This window comes from Mastacembelus armatus, chromosome 15 (assembly GCF_900324485.2).
Source record: "Mastacembelus armatus chromosome 15, fMasArm1.2, whole genome shotgun sequence".
Classification (NCBI taxonomy): Eukaryota; Metazoa; Chordata; class Actinopteri; order Synbranchiformes; family Mastacembelidae; genus Mastacembelus; species Mastacembelus armatus.
In genome coordinates, this window is record NC_046647.1 from 384,900 (window position 1) to 406,987 (window position 22,088).

A 22,088-nucleotide genomic window follows, 5' to 3' on the forward strand; every position below is an offset into this window, starting at 1 on the left:
GATAACAAAAATGCTGTACAATATTCAGAGCATATCAATGTAATGAAAACCTCAGGTCAACATGAAAGCCATGCCGAATGGACATTAAAGTCACATCAATATGAGCCTTAAGGTGTATTTTTTAAATAACTGTTCATAAATAACATGGCATCACTGAGTGTAGTCAAATAAAAAGCCTGGCTGGAAAAAAAAAGACTATGTTCAATTCTGTAATACAAAATGTAATTTTATTGTCTTGATCAAGTGAATTGAAAAAAAGGTGGTAAGAGTAACTCACTAACTTCAGCAGGTCCCCAGGTCAGTACTAGGGGTGGGGTCATGAACACATTGGTCATACCATAATCCTTAACCATAACAGTTAGAGGAAGTGTGGGGTGTTTTTCATTAACAAGGCTCAGGAGGTTCTTTCAGTTACCATATGTAATTAGTTTCATGTCAGATCAGTGATTGTCAGAAAGCAGTTGTGCAGCAACATCCACCGTATAATTACTGAGGAAGAATATATTTTAAATATTCACGTGTTTTGATGAGTATCTGATTTGAGTATTTGATTCTTGGATCAGAGAATTGATACTCTTGACAACTAATATGATGTAACATTTATATTAATTAAACTCTTGGAATGCTCTGAGTTTTAATCATATATGTGGTGACACCACGCACAAGACCTACTATTCTACTATATAATTTACAGCTTACATAACTAGTGGTCGACCGATAGTGGTTTTCTCTAACCAATACCGATGCAGATATTTAGAAATCAGGGCAGCCGATAGCGGATATATGATGCAGATTTTTTTGGCCGATTTGTTTGGCCGATTTTAATTTTCGCCCTTCATCTCACAAGGTATAAAAGTGCCCAGGAATAAAAAGTGTATTATTGTTATGTTTGTAGTATTTTTTGTCCTTGCTTTTTTTTGCTCCCATGCTCAGCAACTTCTGGCAGATATTGCGCTTGGCCTTCCCTGATGTTGGCTGAGTGAAATACTGCCATACTGGGTTAAATTTCTTTTCAGCCATCAGACTATAATTTAAAAAAAAAAAATACAAGATTTGTCATTTTAAACTCACTTTTTCTATAATTGCATTATTCCAGGATTGATTTATTGCAGGGTACCTGTCATGATCTTTATGTTTGTTGACAAACACTGCTATAATTCAAAGGGCCATAGTCTAAGAATATGCGTAAACAAATATGTGCAACAAGTCATTTGCATGTGAAAATAGAAACGCGCAGTTCAGACAAAACTTCAGGCTAAAACGTGCACATTAACTTTCTTCATTAAAAGTGTATTTTTTGGTGGGAGCATCGTGCCGATGTTGCGCGTGTCAGACGCACACACACATTTATTGAGGAACGTTATCCTGCGTGTTTTAGCGAGAATATTCGTCTGAATTTCACGCACTTCTACTTTCACATTTTGTTGTACACATGACGGTCAGCGTCAATTCTAATATGCTACAATGTAATTACGCCTTGGAAACGAATGGTTTTCCCCTGCCATCATTAACTGAAGTGTATGCGATTATAATAATTTAGCCGCTTCATAGTAGCTTCATATTCAACCAATGAAATGTATAAGGCTAAATTAAAAACAAAAGATAAGTACTTTCTTACCATTTTTGGACACTTTTCAGCTCACTAAACACTGGTCGTGACAACCTGCTTGTAGCAACACGTCTTCACGTGTTCCACAACGACGCTTAACTGGTCGCAGATGTGCCTGCCTATAAATCGGCCAAATTTGCAGTGAAATCGGCCGATGCCGATTAATTAAAATGTGCAAAAAAATCGGCCGATTAATCGGCTCTGCCGATAGATCGGTTGACCTCTATACATAATGATAGAGCCAGACCTATTAAACACAAAAACATGGAGTCCTAGTGCTTTCCAGACAACTAAGCAGTCTTTAGCTCTAGAGATTTGAACAGATGGGTACAGCACTGCAGAAAAGTTGTTTACTTCTCGAATAACAAGTTGGAAAGACTGAGCAAATAAGAAGCTCATCCAGCCAATGCATTTGGGCCAAGAGGTGTAATCCATTTCAAGTCTGTTTCTCTTTGACTCTGAGACAGAGGCTGGTGCCAGTTGGATAGTACAATAGGTCTTCTTATGACTTGGCTGGTTAACTGTCTAGTTCTCATTCATTCAACGCATGTTTGCACAAATTTGAATTGCCCTAACAATTGCTTATCAATTTTCTTGCCTTATTTTGTATTGCATGTAGCAGGCTGGAGCATTGGAACATTCACAGAACAAAGCAGTGTCAAAAACTGTGTTGGGGTAATTGTGCACACAAAGAAGCTAAATCATCTTGGCAATAAAGTCCTTGGACTGTGTTTGGCATTTCTTAATTTATATTTTTATATTTAAATCCAGGCTGCTATTAAAAGTTTATCAGTCAGTGTCCCACAGTGCAATCGCAACTCTTACTGTGCATGATCAACTGTGAATAAGCACCATTTTGTGCTGAAACTGTGCACATGCAATATGTACGCGTGCAATTTCTTTTTGCACTTAAAATTTATGAGGGATGTGCAGTGATTTTCAAATAATCAAATCATCATTTCATTTTAAAGAATCAATTCATTCATACGACTATAGTTCTGTCTTTAAAAACAAAGAGCCACTACGTTTATGCTTGTAATCAGTTTGAATTAACCAATAATTCTATCTGCATTTAAAGTTTTCAGCTTAAACTAAAATGTGAAATAATTAAAAAGCCATTAAAAACTAAGCACTAATATCTAAATATCATTTAATGGGTTTGTACCAAATATCTATTTTGTGTTCTGTATAACTTTTGTTTCACCACCATGTAAAGTGGCCTGTAAATCATCTTTCATTGCTTATTACCATACTATCTGTATCTTTAAGTGTCAAACAGTAACTGGCGTCAACAGATTTTGAATTGTTGCTGTACAAGGCATTAACAAAGCATAGTTTGACATTATCAATGTGCTGGCAACAGGTAACTTCATTTCATATTCAACTGAAAGAGAAACTGGTTCAGCAGTGTAAAGAAAATGGTTTGGACACCTGGAGCACTTTGGCTGACGCCCCAGTGTTATGATGTCTAGACTAGAGCTGCTGTATTAATGTGAAGATGTTTTGTGTTGAAAGGACAACTGTGAGTATTTACGCTTTGTGCACCGCTGCGATCCCTGAGCTTTAGTCCATCCATGACAGCACTGCCCTCCACAGACATTTACCCTGCAAATAAAAAATAAGCAGAGGAATATGAAACAGGCAGACAACACATGAAACCATTAAACTAAATGGAAATGTAAAGAAAAATAAGCCGATTTGTTCTTCAAATGCAACATATAATTAAGAAAAATTGCAGAACTTCCACATTGTTCACTATTACAGTACCTTTGGAGACATTATTTTATTTAGATTTCACATTAAATGACATACGGTTCTCTCGTTTCCTCAGACAAAAATATCAAATCCTGCTATACCTAACTACACATACATCTCCTGCTGGGCTGTCTTTATTTCTGATTTCTGAACATATTTGAGATAAGAACAGGCCATATCGTTAGATTTCAGATTGTCCACAGGGTTGAGGGGGTTGGACACTAAATGTTTCCAACTAAATCCAAATGTTACCTGAGTTCTCATACAAATCTGCTGGGCTCCATCAGATGGCTTCCATATTTGATCACTATCTAAAACACACAAAATATGATTGGGAAGGCACAAGAATTCTGTCATAGCAAAGTAACTGGTGTTTGTTGTGGTAGGTCTTATTAGTCAACAATACTAGACAACTTTGGTTTGGAAAAATTCCACAGAGACTGGACTGAGCTGTTAGAAGCTAGACTAATATGGGAAGTCACAAGTTATCGTCACACAAAGTGCCTTTAACAGTGTTAAGAGTTATGAGAGGAATTTTCTTGACATGAGTCACTTATAACTTGAGAATGCGGAGCCTTGCTACTGATTTGATTTCTGTGACAATGTAAGTACAGACTTACACCTCTTCATACAGCAGACACATGTACAACAAGGGTAAACCCGCACTGAGCCCAGTCTGATGAGACAGCTGGTTGTCACTGTACTGCCATATACTTGACTAGTAAGGGTCTCAACATTTCTTTATACATAGTCCACAATGCAGAAATGAAACAGCTAAATTTGTGATGATACAGTGCAATTTTGTGTCCATCGGATTCAATTCAGCTAATAATTGGTTTTAATACAGATGTTTCGAGACTTGAAATTAAATAGCATTTCCGCATTAGAGCTTTTTGGTTTAAGCACCAAAACAAAATGCACATTAAGGTGAGCTGAGCTCCTCCCTACTCTCCTCCCCTCTCATCCCCTCTACTCTCCTCACCTCTCCTGTCCTGACCTGACCTCCCCTTCCCTCTCCTCTCCTCTCACAGCTGAACTGTATCACTAATTACACATCAAAACATTCTGATGTGCCACAATCTGAACAGCTTTGGTCAAGCTGCTGGACCACACACAGCCTGGTGACCTCAAGCTATTCTGCAAATTGTTGTCTGTCTTCTTATTCTGACTGCAACTGTCTATGCATGAATGGAAGTACATGAGCCTTTGCAGGCAAATGCTCCCAGCTGCTAACAAACCACTCAAATAAGGACTGAACCGACTTTCTGTAATGATTGTTTGAAATACACCACAGCTGGCTGGATGTTTTAGGACAGAACAAATAAGCTATAACTGTATAGCTGTATTTATATTCTGCATAAGGGGTTATGTTATGCTTACCATAGTTGACCGGCAGCAGCAGAAATAAAGAAATCATGACATGGATATTCTATATTGTCTTCAGTAACAAGACACAATAAGGAAAAAAAAAAAAACACTACAAGTTACTTCAATGTCACGCCAGTTATATAAACCCATGTGTGTGCCAGTCATTGCTCTGTATAACAAAGTAAATGAAATATAGATATATATACATAAAGCACAAGCTGTGTGGTCATACAACACTTTTAACACTTTGTGTCAACTACCTCCTTCCTTCCACACTCTTTTTCTTCAAACATTGTGTCATCATTATATACTTTCTACAGATTTCTTTCTGCTTTTGTCATTACTCCTCATGTTACATTTTCTAAATGTCCTTTCTTTACCTGTCTAGTTCACTTACAAACAAATAAACAACAAAGTTCTGTTAAATCAAACATTGGTGAAATTGATCAACTGGAACTGCTCAAACCTAGTTATTCTGCAGCAAATATTACAATTTCTGACAGTGTGTTACAAACTGAATATTGTCGGTTTTACAAAGGTGGTGTGTTATTACTCTGGTTTTCAAGTGACCTCATCCAAACAGGGTATACAAAACAAAACAGAAATATAGAAAAGTGATGAAGCAATCAACAAGTTTTCAAGTGCACAAAAGCAATGGGTGGAAAATAAGGTTGTATTCATTCCAGCTCGAGCTCTGCATGAAAAAGCAGCAATAATTTATTTGACTGAGACCAGTCCAGCAGCACAGCAGAGTTGCCAACACAGAGAGCTCAGGCAAAAAACACAGGGTTATCCAGCTGTGTGATCCAGAAAGGTGCTGTGGTTGTCATTCAAATATGAGTAAATGTGCTTACATTCCTCATGGATTATTTTGCAACATGAAAACTGTCTTTCCAATGTTTATTCACACTGGCCATCTTGATAACTTTCTATATTTAAAAAAAAAAATCTTGTCTGATAATATTATCACATTCATGGTGTCTGATGAGCCTTGAAATGCATGGATTTGATGCCCACACTGGACTTTATAAATTGTAATTCATCACTGGATCTTCCTGATTATTTATCCATCCAGTTACCTGATTTGTTCCCAGCATGTGTCCTAGTACAAGTATTAGAATATTATGACAGTTTCTTCTGAAATATTCATTTAAAAAAAGAAGTATTTTAAATGCCTTGCACTCACACACATATCCAGGCCAAAAAGACCAGATATCGATCTTTTTAAAGAAACCAACAGGAACGGTAAAGATTCCACGTTGCATTAACAGGTGCTAGAAGCTAACAGGCCATTTTCATATGCTGAGATGTCACAGTGGTAACGCACATGTGTAAAATTAATGATGTCTCAATTCCATTTAGCTGCTCCAGGTTCACAATGGTACCACGTTGACTCACAAAAGAGCAACTGTTTGCAGACAGGTATGAGACAGGTGTCATCTTTTGAATAAAGTGTGTGAATTTATTTTCCCAGTAGTTAAAGCATGAATAACTTTGCATACTGACCACTAGAATTTCATTTTTAATCTCTTTAATCTACATTTACTGAACAAAATGGTATGTGATGGTAAACAAAAGCAGAACATAAACACAACAGTAGAGAGAGTCACATATAAATTGTACAGCCATCAGTAACACTTTCTCCTATTATGACAAGTGCGACTGTACTGGGTTCACTAGACCTCTGCTCAGGTTAATTTGGGTGTGGAGCCAAGACACACTTACATAAGGCCACTGAGCTCTATGAAACTAAACTAAAAGGTTTTAACACCTCGGCCTTAACAGGTGCAGCAAAATAACAGCAGGGCCAGGGACAAGTGAGTGCTAAGAGTCTGTGTCCATCTATACATTCTACAGGACTGGTTTAATTAGATGGAATGAATGAAAACACCTGTGTGGGTCTACCAAGAATCTCCAGGATCTTTACAACTATTAAACATTTTTGGATGCCAATTTTTGATGTGACTTTGCAGTGCACCACATTCCTGTTAGACATACACTAAGAAAACACACACTGTCATGAAATGATAAAACATTCAGTCACACAGACACAAAGGAGAGCTTCCTCCGAAACACAGCCAACCAGGGGTGGAACGTAGACATTCCCAGCAAAGCACTGACACTTGTGTCTTTAAGTGAGCAACTGCATGATATCCACACATACAATTAGACAATATCAGTATTAATATAATCTAAGAAGATGCTGACCATTTACTTTGCCAGGTAGTCAGACTGGCCCAGTGAGTGTGCAAACCTACTTCACTTCTCTTGTCAGTGAGGTCAGTGAAATGTGTGTATGCTTCTATTAATCAATCTGCAGCATGAAATTAGGTCGGTGAAGGTGACACTTTCTTCGTTATACCAACTTTTCATACACTTTAAGTGCCTAGTGCTTGTTTGGCTGGTGATAAATAGTGGCAGGAAGTCATTAGGCTCATTCTCATTTTCCCACCAGCTGACATTCCTACGTCCTGAGAGTTTCTTACCCGGACGTAGTTATGAGCTGCTTGTGCTGGCTCTGCTCATGTCCGCCCTGTCGGATCACTGCCTGCTGCTGCTGACTCAACTGTGGGGCTGACGCTGCCTGGTTCCCCATCCTGCGGTTCCGGACCTGGCCGCGCAAGTTTGCGCTGAGTTCCACGTTGTACGTGTGCGGCTGCCCTGCCGAGCCGTGACGCGTCGAGATGGAGCTGACTCGCACCCCAGCGTCTGCTCCGGACGACCCCGGCCCGGGCTGCAGCACGTACAGCCTCCTGAAACTGCTCTGGCTCTGCTGCTGCTCCGCTGACACACACCCCAGGGAGAGACACGAGCCGAAGCAAAATAAGAGGCCCCATTTAATCCAACCCATAGCCACTGCGAATACCAAACAAAGTTTAAGAAGAGGAGTGAGTTGAGGTTAATTTGGGCCTCGTAAAAAACTTAAGCGTTAAGGAAAAGTTTTGTATTCCTGAGCGTAGTCCTGTGGGTATCGACCTCCAATCCAGTATGGGAATACACCAAATAAGCCAACGTTACCCAAAGCTTCACTTTGAAAAGTCTGACAAAAGAGAGCATGTGAGGTAAAAATGTCACATATAGTCCCGCTTTGTGCTTTCCTATAGTTCAGAGCGCGCCCGAGCTGCTACAGCTTCCTCAGACTGAGCCCTGTTTGACTTGGTCCGGAGTCAGAAGAGCCTGAGAACTCCGGGAAAGTTTCTCTGTTGGAGGTGAACAGTGTCAGTACCACGAGCAGCCAGCCTCCAGACGTGACGTCAGGAGGGGGAGCCAGCACACTAACCCCGAGAACGTTTGCTGAGACTTTCTTGGGGCCAAGGGTGTCAGGGGACCCGAGCCATATAGCCTACATCCACACAGGCAGACTCAATGAATGAGTGCCTTTCTTCTTTTAATATAGCCTATAAATATATTTATGTATGTGTGTGTGTGTGTGTGTGTGTGTGTGGGTGTGTGTGTGTGTGTGTGTGTCATATAGTGTTAAGTATATGCATTTGTTTTTACCTGCATCATTATAAAATTAAAATAATGAACGGTGTAATGTATGGATTAGTCCATTACTACATGAGTTAAGGTTAGAATAGTTGCACCTCAGCTCCTAAAACAATGCTTCTTTCATCACCAATTTAATGCATCTCCCAGCAAGTGCCCCAACTGACCCATATAAAACATTTCCCTCAGGTTGTTTGCTAAATTCCCTCAAATGGTTCAAAGTTTGCAGGATCCAGTTCAGTTAACCCATCGTTTGCTTAGAGGGTATTATTACCACTTTGACATTGCTTTGATGTTATCAAAGAAACAAATAATATGAGATTTTTTTAATTCTTAAATTGACAAATTGAGCCATTCAAGAAGGCTTAATGAGAACTATGTCTCTTATTTTTTGTTATTCTTTTTGCAGACAGAGGTCTGATGGACCAGACTGAAATATTAATTTTATTCAGTTTGTACTTATCTTTATTCATAGTGAATCTTGATGACCTTGGTGATGGCCTGTTTTTTTCCTAAGCTACACTAAAGTTCAAATTTGTGGCTTTTAGTACACTGCTACTCTGAGTGTGCCCATATCCTGCATTTGGGTCCTTTGTCTCTCCTTCACCATCACCCCCAACCTCATAACATACTGTTTCCATCTATCCACTCTACCATAAAGCCCAGATCTGCAGTGATGTCCTACTGTAACTTTGCCTCATCTCCACACAGGATCTCTGGAGCTCAGTCAGAGTTACCATCAGGGTTCTTTGTCACCTCTTTTACTAAGGCCCTTCTCCCATGATTGTTCAGTTTGGCTGAGAGACCAGCTCTTGGAAGAGTCCTGGTTGTGCCAAACCTCTTCCATTTGAGTATTATGGAGGCCACTGTGCTCCTGGGAACCTACAATGCAGCAGAAATTTTTTGTAGACTTCCCCAGCTTTGTGCCTATCAACAACCCTGTCTCTGAGCTCTGCAGGCAGTTCCTTTGACCTAATGGTTTAGATCAGATTAGATAAATTTATTTGAAAGGGGATAGTGCAATTTCATAAAAGATATGATCACATGTTTAAAAAGCCAGAATTAGCCGAAAGGCTATTTTTCATATGATGACGCTGATGTTAAAAAGAAACAGGAATACAAACACGGCATACTGTATATCCACAGACACAAAACATAACAGTTCGTACTGACATGCGACATGACAACCAAAACATTGACTCCACAACTATATAAGAACAACAGAAATGCAAGCAGTTAGGAAATATAAAAAAATTAATTAAAATATACAAATAAATTCACATAAAAACGCCCATCGTATACAATAACATACAACACATGTACATGTTTAGTACTGGCACATACATGTGTTGATCATCCTTTTTTTTTAGTTGCTTGGTAATAGCCTTTTAAATTGTTGTTTGATTTATAATTGTTTGAGTCCGAGCTGTGGACCTCGGAGACAGCATCTGCAACACGATTCCTGGAGCATTTGTGGCTTTTAGTGAAATATTCAGTTGCGGATCATATTGTAATGATTTGACATGATTCTTTGACATTTCATCTTCCACCATCCATATTTAATTTTTTGTAACACCTAATACCTGTCAAACTAATGACGTTCCATAAACCTCAGCTTTACTTTCAGTGGTCAACATAGTGTACACTGCTACTCTGAGTGTGCTGGTGTCTCTGTGTTGCACCACCAAAATATTAATATAGAAGCATGAATTGGCTTTTAGACGGAAGGGTCACTATAAACTAATACAAATCTGTTCAGAGAGAATGCAAAGCTAATTTTGGATGCTAGTGTGTGCATACAATATCAGCGAGGACTTGATTTTAGATGCAGATTTGTCCATGACAGTGCAAACTGACAAGTTGCAATTATGAGATGAATTATAATTTCAGCAAAAAGTTTTATCTTTACTATACAATGGATCCAGGAGAGGTGGACAGGAAACAGGGTAAAACAATTGTGAAATGCAAAATTGTTCAGGCAGTGAGCAAACTGGTTTATTTAGGGGAAAAAAGTTCTCTAAATTTTGCACATTGTTCCTTTTTGCTGCCAATTTGTTTCAGACTACTGCAACATAGTGGACCAAAAAGCACTTTCTCCATAGACTACTAGACTTCATATTTATAGCAGTTATAAAACAGTTGCCCAGAGTCTATGGTAAAAGTCCTTATGGGCTTATTGCCATATGCATTGGGCTATATATGGCAGACTTGAAAGCTGAATGTTCTAACGCAGCTTGTAAAGCACCATTTTCATAACTCTTAATTAGCAGCAATTCAGTCTTTTATACTTTATTGCAGGAGTCTCAAACTCCAGTCCTCGAGGGCCACTGTCCTCCTTTTTTTCCAACTATCCCTGCTCTTGCAGCTTCTGATTGGCTGAACACACCTGATCCAGGTAATCAGTAGTGGGTAGAGCAGGGATAGTTGGAAAACAAGCAGGACAATGGCTCTCAAGGACTGGAGTTTGAGACTCCTGCTTTTTTGGCTGGACTGGATAATGTGTCATGGGGTGTATTTTGAATTGTGGTTTCGGACTTTTATTTTGGTTTATTTCCTGTATAGCGCCTATGTTTGATTATGGGAATGAGTTTCACCTGTGTTTCAGTAGCCTTGGTTTCGAGTGTATATATACATCCCGTTTTCCTTTGTTCACTGTTGGAGCATTAGTTTAGTTTAGTTGACGTAGCACCTATGTTGACCCATGTGTAGGAGAGAATAAAGTTAAATTTGTTTTGTACGCCGAGTGGCAATTGGTGTAAGTCAGTGAGTGCTGAGATATTTTTGACGCAGAGTGGCGGAGTATCTTGACAGCTGTGTGTGTGTGCCTGAGCCCTCGTCAATCCAGGGAAGACATAAAGGACTGTGTTATATCCTGCATTTGGGTCCTTTGTCTCTCCTTCACCATCACCCCCAACCTCATAACATACTGTTTCCATCTATCCACTCTACCATAAAGCCCAGATCTGCAGTGATGTCCTACTGTAACTTTGCCTCATCTCCACACAGGATCTCTGGAGCTCAGTCAGAGTTACCATCAGGGTTCTTTGTCACCTCTTTTACTAAGGCCCTTCTCCCATGATTGTTCAGTTTGGCTGAGAGACCAGCTCTTGGAAGAGTCCTGGTTGTGCCAAACCTCTTCCATTTGAGTATTATGGAGGCCACTGTGCTCCTGGGAACCTACAATGCAGCAGAAATTTTTTGTAGACTTCCCCAGCTTTGTGCCTATCAACAACCCTGTCTCTGAGCTCTGCAGGCAGTTCCTTTGACCTAATGGTTTAGATCAGATTAGATAAATTTATTTGAAAGGGGATAGTGCAATTTCATAAAAGATATGATCACATGTTTAAAAAGCCAGAATTAGCCGAAAGGCTATTTTTCATATGATGACGCTGATGTTAAAAAGAAACAGGAATACAAACACGGCATACTGTATATCCACAGACACAAAACATAACAGTTCGTACTGACATGCGACATGACAACCAAAACATTGACTCCACAACTATATAAGAACAACAGAAATGCAAGCAGTTAGGAAATATAAAAAAATTAATTAAAATATACAAATAAATTCACATAAAAACGCCCATCGTATACAATAACATACAACACATGTACATGTTTAGTACTGGCACATACATGTGTTGATCATCCTTTTTTTTTAGTTGCTTGGTAATAGCCTTTTAAATTGTTGTTTGATTTATAATTGTTTGAGTCCGAGCTGTGGACCTCGGAGACAGCATCTGCAACACGATTCCTGGAGCATCTGAATTCACCACAACTGCGTGAGCAAGAGGATAACGGTTCAGCTGTTTCGTAAACCATATGGCATAGAGCAAAACTGATATAGTCCTTTAGAAGTTATAAAGGCAGTCTTCTCCTTATTTTCAGTGTCCATCTCTACTTCCCAGTAGCCTGACTGTAGATCCAAAGTGGTGAACCACGTCGTTCCCTCCATGGACTCCAAAATGTCATGAATGAGAGACATGGGGTAAGCATCGGGGATTGTTTTGCTGTTCAGCCTTCTGTAATCTACACAGAACCTGGATGTCCCATCTGGTTTAGGAACAAGGACGACGGGCGAAGACCATGGGGAAAAAGAAGGCTCTATGATGTTTTACTTGAGCATCTTGTCCACATGTTTCTCGATGATCTTCTTCTTGAAGGGAGAAACCCGATACGCTCTTGACTTTATGGGTATTTCATTCACTAGTTTGATCTTGTGTTTCTCCACTGCTGTTTTACCCAGAACATTGGAAGTGGCATGTGGCCACACAACCATGAGCTTTTCCAATTCAATTCTGTTGCCCGTGTCCCACTCCATATGATCTTGAGGTATAAGGAAGGAAAGTGGGATTTCTATGGTCAATGGAAGGGCGTAGTACAAGCTTACTGTGGCTGGCTGATGTTTGTCTTTCTCCACTGCTCTGCTTGAAATGACAGAAGTCAGGTCATAAGAGAGGAAGGGATAAAATTTTAAATCACCCTCGGACTCCGATCTATATCAGTTTCGCCCAACCTCCAGGGTGGCCCCTGCTACTTTCAGAATGTCCAAGCCAGCCATAAGAGGAAAAGTCAAGTGGTCATCCTTTAATATGAAGGTATTCAGATTGCATATTTTGTCATGCCATCTGTAGGTGATTTTCTTCTGGTAGGTAGCTTGGTGAATTTTACCATCCACCATTATGAACTTCTGAGAGGGGTGAGAGGATCTTATCGATACTTCTCCTCCCATCTTCATCCATAGGCTTTCCTGCATAAAGGAAAGGTAGGTAGGTACTCCCTGTATCCACGACAGCCATTACTTCTCGGTTCCTCACTGTCACTGGAATCAATATTAGTGATGTCATCAAGTTGGTGTGAGCTATGAATACAACTGCCAGATGTTTTGAAGGGAGTCGCTCATGTGTTTTCTTATTGGACCTCTCCTTGGTGTTACTGTGGCCAACCTTTCGCCAATACTCCTTTGTCCACATACAGTCTTTCTCCACGATAGAACCAACTTTAACCAGCTGTTCTACTGTTCGTACTGTTCCTCTGAGACAGCCAGCCACCTTTGGGTTGATGTTGTTGAGGATATGGCTTACCATCTCCTCTTCAGCCATATCAGGTTTCCATTTGATGCAGAGGGCGCTATAATCATATGCAAAGTCTCTCAAGCGCTGTCTTGCCTGTTGTACCATAGACCTCAGTTTGTCCTCAACCATGGTGAGGTAATCTTCAGGTAAAAAAGCAGCCATGAAGACCTTCTTGAAGGACTGCCAATCAGAAATCTTCCTCTTCTCCACCTTCCACCAGCTCAGAGCAGGCCCTTGCAGCACAGTACTCAAAGTCCCGACCAGCTCTGCACTAGAAAGAGGCCGGATTTCTAAATAGCTTTCACATTGATCTACAAAGGTGAGCACTTCCGCTGTTTCACAGGAGTCTCCAAAGTTTGGAAACTCCAAACAAATGGGGGGCTGTCCTCCAAAGGCTGAGACTCCTTGTACCGACGATGGTTTAAGCGTTAGAGATGGAGGGTATTCTGTGGTGAGACCATAGTTGACTGTGACAGGTTTGTTTAACTGCACATTAGCATTGCAGTCATCATTAGCAACCGAGGGAGTTAAAACAGATGACCTGGGAGTAGCTGGAGTAAAAGCTTGCATTCTGAGATGGGCTGGAATACTAGCCGACCTCATCTTGCTCAATTGACTCTGCCATTTGGCTTCTCTTCTCAGGAAACAATCTGTTATAGCCCTCTCCAACTTCTCCAAACTCTCATTGAAGCACTCTTTTATGTCTGCCAAGCTAGCATCCACTGCCTGCCTGAGACTGTCCTCCCGATTCAGAGAGCTTTCAAGTGCCTGTTTAAACTCATTTTCATTTGACTTTACTGTGGTAATTAGTGCCAATAAATCACCTCTCAGTTTATCTATGCCTGTTTGCATATTTTGTATTACCTTTACATTGTCTAATTGGATGGCTATAACGTCATCTTCTTCCTTGTAAATTTTTTCTTCAGTATCAGAAATAAAAAGCGAACTTAACATAGAAGTTAATTCACTAGTTGGGTTACGTCTAGTAACAAATGGTCCTGCGGTAAAATCTAGTTCAACCACATTCCCAGCATTAATCGCTTCATTACCTCCGCCTTGTGATATCTGGGTGTCCTCAGCAAATGTACCCAGATGACCTTGAGTCTCGCTCTCCTCCATAGTCACAAATAATCGAACAGATGTAACTAATATCAAAAGTATAGTCCAAGCCCCATACTGGCCACCTTTTTATGTAACAACTCTTAAAGTGTACACAAGTTAAAAGGGAGCTTTTGTCCTTTTTAAAGAGAGATTAATAATATTAACAAGGAGAAATAATCAAGTCATCGTTGTAATTTCTCACCAAAACTGTATTATTTAAAAGTGCCCCAAGTCCCTCACCCCCTTCCTGTATACATATCTATATATATTTATATGTCCATATACAACAAGTCTGTGCAATAGTGTGCGTGTGTTAATAGTCTCTATTTATAGTTTGTTTGGATCGATCTCACCGTTTGATAAGAGAAACACAATGTCCGTGAGCAGATCCCGTTGCTTTGATAAATACTGTCTAAAGTCCTTTCCGGCGAGTAATCTTTTAGCATGAAAATCTTCAGATACTCCTCATAGAAAGCGAAGTCTTTATCCAGTCGTTTCGGGTGTCCGACGTATAATCCACAGGAGATCTCATGCTCGAATAACCTCCTTCCCCGGAAAGCCGACAGCCATTATATTGCATATCTTCCCGTGCTGGCTACGCCGCAATACCCGACGTCATGACGCCAACCTACTGACGTAAGACCATTCAGAAATTGGAAACAAACACTTACATAGGGACTGTAAGACATTAGGGAAGGTGAAAAGACTGATTAGGGAGACATTTTTCTTTAACCCTGTAATATTCAATCCAATATCACTGACCCTTATGTGGCTATGCTACAAGCCATTTCTGGGTCTTTTATTCCATCCCCAAATAGGGCCCTAGACGGTAGTGGTACATCTGGGATAGGAGCTGTACACATTTCTTCAGACATAGAGGCATGTATATCTGACTATCTCCCCTCTTCCCTCCTGGCAGATAGTGAGGGAGGCACCCCCAAAAAGTATGAGTGTTTGAACAGCAGGGTAGAACAATTTTTCTTACACATACACAGCTGCACACACAACAGACACACAGGAGCTGATTTCCACTATTCTAGACAAAATATAATAGTTTTGGATGGACATGACTATCAGATTAGTGGATCTGCTGATAATGACTTGGTTAGCAATGTCGGGGCAGTCGTGGCCTAATGGCTAGGGAGGCGGACTTGTAACCTGAAAATTGCAGGTTCAAGTCTCGGTGGCACAGAGTGAATAGCCAGTGCCCTGTCCACCCTCAATACCACGACTGTGAGACCCTTGAGCAAGGCACTGGACCCCCAACTGCTCCCCGGGATTGGCATTGGCATTGTGTGTGTGTGTTCACTGCTGTGTGTGTGTGATTCCAAGTATGGATCACTTTCACAATGCCAAATTCTCATGCTGGGCTAGTGAGATGTGTGAGAACAATACACATCTCATGAACATGTTGACTTGACTGCTCTTAATATCTCAATGTAGATTTGATGATTTTCTCAGATGGACTGAAAATACACATCTGAAATCAGAACAGCTCAGGAGAAAAATTAAGCACCCACAGGGTGCTGTGTCTAAATGTGGTGTCTTAGCAACTGTGGAACAGCGTCAGGTGACAGGTCGTCAGGTGGACCCTGTCCTCACATCACATAGAGCATGCCATGCAATGTTGTTGATTCAGTGACTTCAGAGCCTCCTCAGCAGCCGCATAGCCCTCCTCAGCAGCTGCAGAACCAGCCATCTTATATTTTAGAGATATCAACATTGATAACAACACCGAACAGGTACCTGGGCTCATTAGGGAGCGGCTGAATGCAGTTGTAAATAGGGCCATCGAGGTGTCATGCCCGGGGAGCGTGTAGAATGTTGTGTTGTGAGGTGCTAAACATTGTCTTAGCAACTGTGGAACAGTGCTTGATTAGCGACGTGCAAGTTGTTTTAAGGCAGAATGATGGGTATGATGTAGATGCTTTTACGGATGAGGTCGCACAAATGATCCAGAGTAATGATGACTCATTGTCAGATGGAGACCTTGAGTTTGTGGTCAGTGTAGCAAAAGAGAACTGTGGTGGGGGCAAACAGCTGAAGCTGAGCCATGTTCCTTAGGGTGAAATTATGGCAAGAAAGGGAAAGCATTTGTACAATCCTAATAATGGTCAAAAAACCAATGGGGGATCTGTAAATACTACACTGTGCTAAAGAACAACATGAATCTGTTGGTCCCCTCCACACACAACAGGTAGCTTTTAGTGATGTTACTAGATTCGAAAGAGAATTAGGGGTAAAAATTATAATTTTTCATCATAGTGGAGGTAGAAAACAACCACTCTGTTTCCACACACACAACTCCCCTCACTCCCAAACCATTTGGCTCTACCTACATGATGCACATTATTATCTAATAACAAACCCTAAGGGTTTTTTTGGGGCCTCGTATGTCTGTGAGTACTGTTACATCATATATGAGACCCCCCTGTTAAATAATTGTAAACGCAAGTGTAATGTTTGCTTCACAGTGTGAGCAGCACTTCGGCCCACTGTCAGTTCAATTCAATTCCATTCAATTTATTTGTATAGCGCCAAATCACAATACAAATCATCTCAAGGCACTTTACAAAAACTAAAACTAAAACTAAAAACCCAACAAATCCCTTATGAGCAAGCACTTGGTGACAGTGGAGAGGAAAAACTCCCTTTAATGGAAGAAAAAACCTCCAGCAGAACCGGGCTCAGTTTGGGCGGCCATCTGCCTCGACCGGTTGGGGTGAGTGGATAGAGCAGAGAGAAAAGAACAGCAACAATAAAGAACAAATAGACACTGCAGGTTGGTGGGGCCGGTAACTGCTCATCAGCGATATACAGCTCCAGGACCAGGGACACCTGCAGAAAGTACAGAGAGAGAGGGAGAGAGCACAAACTAGGGGAGAGAGATAGCACAAAGTTAGTGACATTCAATGGTGGAATATACATGTGAGGGGGGAGGAGAGGAAGAGACGGGAAGGGAGGGGAGGGGTAGGGGAGCTCTGTGCACCGATGGTCCTCAGGCAGTCTAGGCCTATAGCAGCATAACTAAGGGATGGTTCAGGGTTGCCTGATGCCAGCCCTAACTATACGCTTTGTCAAAGAGGAGGGTTTTAAGTCTAGCCTTAAAAGTACAGAGAGAACCTTAAAAGTACAGAGAGTGTCTGCCTCCTGAACCCAGACTGGGAGCTGGTTCCACAGGAGAAGAGCTTGATAGCTAAAGGCTCTGCCTCCCATTCTGCTTTTGGAAACTCTGGGAACCACAAGTAGACCTGTATTCTGAGAGCGAAATGCTCTATTGGGATAATATGGTACTATGAGGTCTTTAAGGTAGGAAGGAGCTTGATCATGAAGGGATTTGTATGTGAGGAGAAGGATTTTAAATTCTATTCTGTATTTTACAGGGAGCCAATGAAGAGAAGCTAATATAGGAGAAATATGATCTCTCTTGCTAGTTTCTGTCAGGACTCTGGCTGCAACATTCTGGATTAACTGGAGGCTTTTTATGGAGATACTGGGACATCCAGATAGTAATGAGTTACAATAATATAGCCTTGAGGTAATAAATGCATGGACTAGTTTTTCTGCATCATTTTGAGATAGGATGTTCCTAATTTTGGCAATGTTGCGCAAGTGAAAGAAGGCAGTTCTAGAGATTTGTTTTATGCATGAGTTAAAGGACGTGTCCTGGTCAAAAATAACTCCAAGGTTTTTGACAGTAGTGCTAGAGGCCAGGGCTATGCCATCTAAAGTAGCTATAATTTGAGAAAAGTTATTTTTGAGGTTTTTAGGCCCAAATACAATAACTTCTGTTTTCTCTGAATTTAAAAGTAGAAAATTACTGGTAATCCAGGCCTTTATGTCAGTTAGACACGCTTGAAGTCTAGTTAACTGGTTTGTGTTAACAGGTTTAATAGATAGATACAACTGAGTGTCATCTGTATAGCAGTGGTAATTAATAGCTAATGAATAGTAACTTTTGTGCGTGTGGAAGGTTCATCATGGACATGAACAAACTGGAAACTGTCCGATAAGTAGGATTGGAACCATTTTAACGCTGTTCCTCTGATACCAGTCACATGCTCCAGTCTCTGTAATAAGATGTTGTGGTCAATAGTGTCGAATGCAGCACTAAGGTCTAGGACAAGTATAGAAACAAGTCCATTATCTGAGGCTAAGAGAAGATCACTGGTGACTTTTAACAGTGTTGTTTCTGTACTATGATGTGCTCTAAATCCTGATTGAAAATCTTCAAATAGTTCATTCCTGTGTAAGTGGTCTGATAGCTGCTTAGCAACAGCTTTTTCAAGGATTTTAGGAATAAATGGTAGGTTGGATATTGGTCTATAATTAGCCAAGACTCCTGAATCACGTTTAGGCTTTTTGAGTAAGGGTTTGATTACTGCAGTCTTAAAGGCCTGTGGTATGTAGCCTGATACTAGAGATAAATTTACTAAGTCTAAGAAAGATGAGTTGATTAATGGTAGGGTGTCTTTAAGCAGTCTAGTCAGGATGATTGAGACGTTGATGATTTCGATGAAGCAACTACTGATGTAAATTCAGAGAGATCTATGGGAGAGAAGCAGTCTAAACATAACTGAGGTCTTACAGATGATTCAAGAGCTACTGTAGTAGAAGATTCATTTATTGCAGGTATAGGAAGCATCTGCTGAATTTTCACTGCTGAGAGCTAAGGGAACACTGGGCTCAACAGAGCTGTGACTTTTTGTCAGCCTGGCTACAGTACTGAAAAGAAACCTGGGATTGTTCTTATTTTCCTGTATTAGTGATGAATATTATGCAGTTCTGGCTTTACGGAGAGCTTTTTTATATGTTAGTAGACTGTTTTTCCAGGCTAGAAAAATTTCCTCTAAGTTTGTGGAACGCCACTTCCTTTCCAGCCTTCGCGATGCCTGCTTTAAGGTACGAATATTTAAATGATACCATGGGGCTAGTCCTCTCTGATTCACTAACTTCTTTTTCAGAGGGGCCACAGAATCAAGCGTTTCACGCAGTGAGGTTACAGCACTGTCAACAATATGATCAATATGATAGGGAGTGGGATTGAAGCAGCTGCCCTCCACTATGTTTATACTTGGTATAGATGTAAATAAAGATGGAATAATTTTCTTAAATGTATTAACAGCGTAGTCAGATAAGCATCTGCTGTAGTGGAATTTTCTTCCAAACGCTGCATGATCCATCATCTTAAATTCAAAAATTATTAAAGAATGATCAGACAAAACAGGATTTTGGGGAGAAACTATTAAATGTTCAATTTCGATGCCATAGGTCAGAACAAGATCAAGGGGGTGATTGAAACAGTGGGTGGGTTTATTAACATTTTGAGTGAAACCATCCATCCATCCATCCATCCATTTTCTACCGCTTATCCGGGGCCGGGTCGCGGGGGCAGTAGCCGAATCAGGGATACCCAGACTTCCTTCTCCCTGGACACTTCCTCCAGCTCTTCCGGGGGGACACCGAGGCGTTCCCAGGCCAGCCGGGAGACATAGTCCCTCCAGCGTGTCCTGGGTCTTCCCCGGGGCCTCCTCCCGGTGGGACATGCCCGGAACACCTCCCCAGGAAGGCGCCCAGGAGGCATCCGAAACAGATGCCCGAGCCACCTCAACTGACTCCTCTCGATGTGGAGGAGCAGCGGCTCTACTCCGAGCTCCTCCCGGGTGACCGAGCTCCTCACCCTATCTCTAAGGGAGCGCCCGGCCACCCTGCGGAGGAAGCTCATTTCAGCCGCTTGTATCCGCGATCTCGTTCTTTCGGTCATGACCCAGAGCTCATGACCATAGGTGAGAGTGGGAACGTAGATTGACCGGTAAATCGAGAGCTTCGCCTTCTGGCTCAGCTCCTTCTTCACCACAACGGACCGGTACACCGACCGCATTACTGCTGCCGATGCCCCGATCCGTCTGTCAATCTCACGTTCCGTCCTTCCCTCACTCGTGAACAAGACCCCGAGATACTTAAACTCCTCCACTTGAGGCAGGATCTCTCCCCTGGCCTGGAGATGGCAAACCACCTTTTTCCGGTTGAGTACCATGGCCTCGGACTTGGAGGTGCTGATTCTCATCCCAGATGGGATGGGATGAGTGAAACCAATTGAATCTAATATAGAATTAAATGCAGTGCTGAGACTGTTATTTTCAACATCTACATTAATGTTAAAATCTCCCACTATAATGACTTTATCTGAACGAAGCAATAAATCAGACAGGAAGTCAGGGAATTCAGTTAAAAACTCTGAGTAAGGGACAGGTGGACGGTACACAATGACAAGTAGAACTGGTTTTTGTGTTTTCCAGTTTGGATGTGAGAGACTAAGAGTGAGGCTCTCAAATGAGTTATAACTGTTCTGAGGATGAAAGTTTAATAATAAGTTTGAGTGGAAGATTGCAGCTACTCCTCCACCTCGACCTGTGCTTCGAGGAACATGATAATTTTTATGACTGAGGGGGGTTGATTCATTCAGACTGACATATTCATCCTGCTGTAGCCAGGTTTCAGTAAGACAGAGTAAGTCAATTTGGTGATTCAATTCAATTCAATTCAATTTTATTTGTATAGCGCCAAATCACAATACAAATCATCTCGAGGCACTTTACAAAAACTAAAACTAAAACCCCAACAATTCCCTTATGAGCAAGCACTTGGCGACAGTGGAGAGGAAAAACTCCCTTTAACGGAAGAAAAAACCTCCAGCAGAACCGGGCTCAGTTTGGGCGGCCATCTGCCTCGACCGGTTGGGGTGAGTGGATAGAGCAGAGAGAAAAGAACAGCAACAATAAACAACAAATAGACACTGCAGGTTGGTGGGACCAGTAACTGCTCATCAGCGATTTACAGCTCCAGGACCAGGGACACCTGCAGAAGGTACAGAGAGAATAGAGAGAGAGGGAGAGAGCAGTGATCAGTGATCAGTTATCAAATCATTTACTAACAGAGATTTAGACGAAAGGGACCTGATATTGAATAATCCACATCTGACTGTTCTGTTTTTCTGTTCAGTTAGAGGAGTGGTCTTAATTTTTATTAGGTTTTTATGAATAACTCCTCTTCTGCTAACATCAGATTTATTTGATTTATATGTTTGAGGAGCAGACACAATCTCTGTGTGGCAATAGGCCATTGTGTGCCTCCTGATGTTATTCTGTGCCATCTTCTCATGCGCCGTTGAATTTTCCGTCATCTGGTCGGGTGTTTTAACATAATTAATTCCTCTGTGGTGTTCCTCAGCTGTATTACCTTACTGCACCTTTTTCCTAAATTCCTACTTTATATCTTTTATTACTTTATTCTTCTTTTATCTATTTTATCAATTATATTTTACACTTTCCAACACACCCACTTTACTATTCATTAGTTGTTTTACACTATAGTTTATACCTTAGCAATTTTTACACATTTGTGAGGGAGCTGGCCAGCATCCCCCTCATTTAATCTCCACTAACCACTCTCTCTTTGAGGTTTACTTCCTGGGGGTGTGTTTTCATGGAGTGCACACATGAAGGCCACTACAGGAGTCCAGCTGTTGGCAATAATCTGGTGGATTGTGCCATGTATATGAGAGGAGGGAGCGGATGGAGGGAGTTAATTTATTTGGTATTGTGTTTGATATTATTTTAGTTTGTTAGGAATTTAGTTTTACCTGTGTTAAGAAATAGTCATTGTATGTTTGGTATGTAAATATTTGG

General features: G+C 41.0%; 1 protein-coding gene across 7 annotated transcripts in view; it reads right to left on the minus strand.

The window, feature by feature from the left end:
• Nucleotides 1-7,961, minus strand: part of ltbp1 (latent transforming growth factor beta binding protein 1) — a 206,642-nt gene extending 198,681 nt beyond the window's left edge. For 6 of the 7 annotated variants that reach the window (XM_026308755.1, XM_026308760.1, XM_026308761.1 and 3 more), the window contains exons 1-2: nt 7,219-7,960; nt 3,144-3,214 (exon numbers count right to left, since the gene is read on the minus strand). In XM_026308755.1, coding sequence (XP_026164540.1) covers nt 3,144-3,214; nt 7,219-7,583 — 436 coding nt within the window. In that variant the 5' untranslated portion in view covers nt 7,584-7,960. Of the gene's footprint in view, nt 1-3,143; nt 3,215-7,218 lie in introns of all 7 variants that reach the window. The other variant, XM_026308759.1, reaches the window with a different exon arrangement.
• Between the last annotated feature and the right edge of the window lie 14,127 nt (nt 7,962-22,088).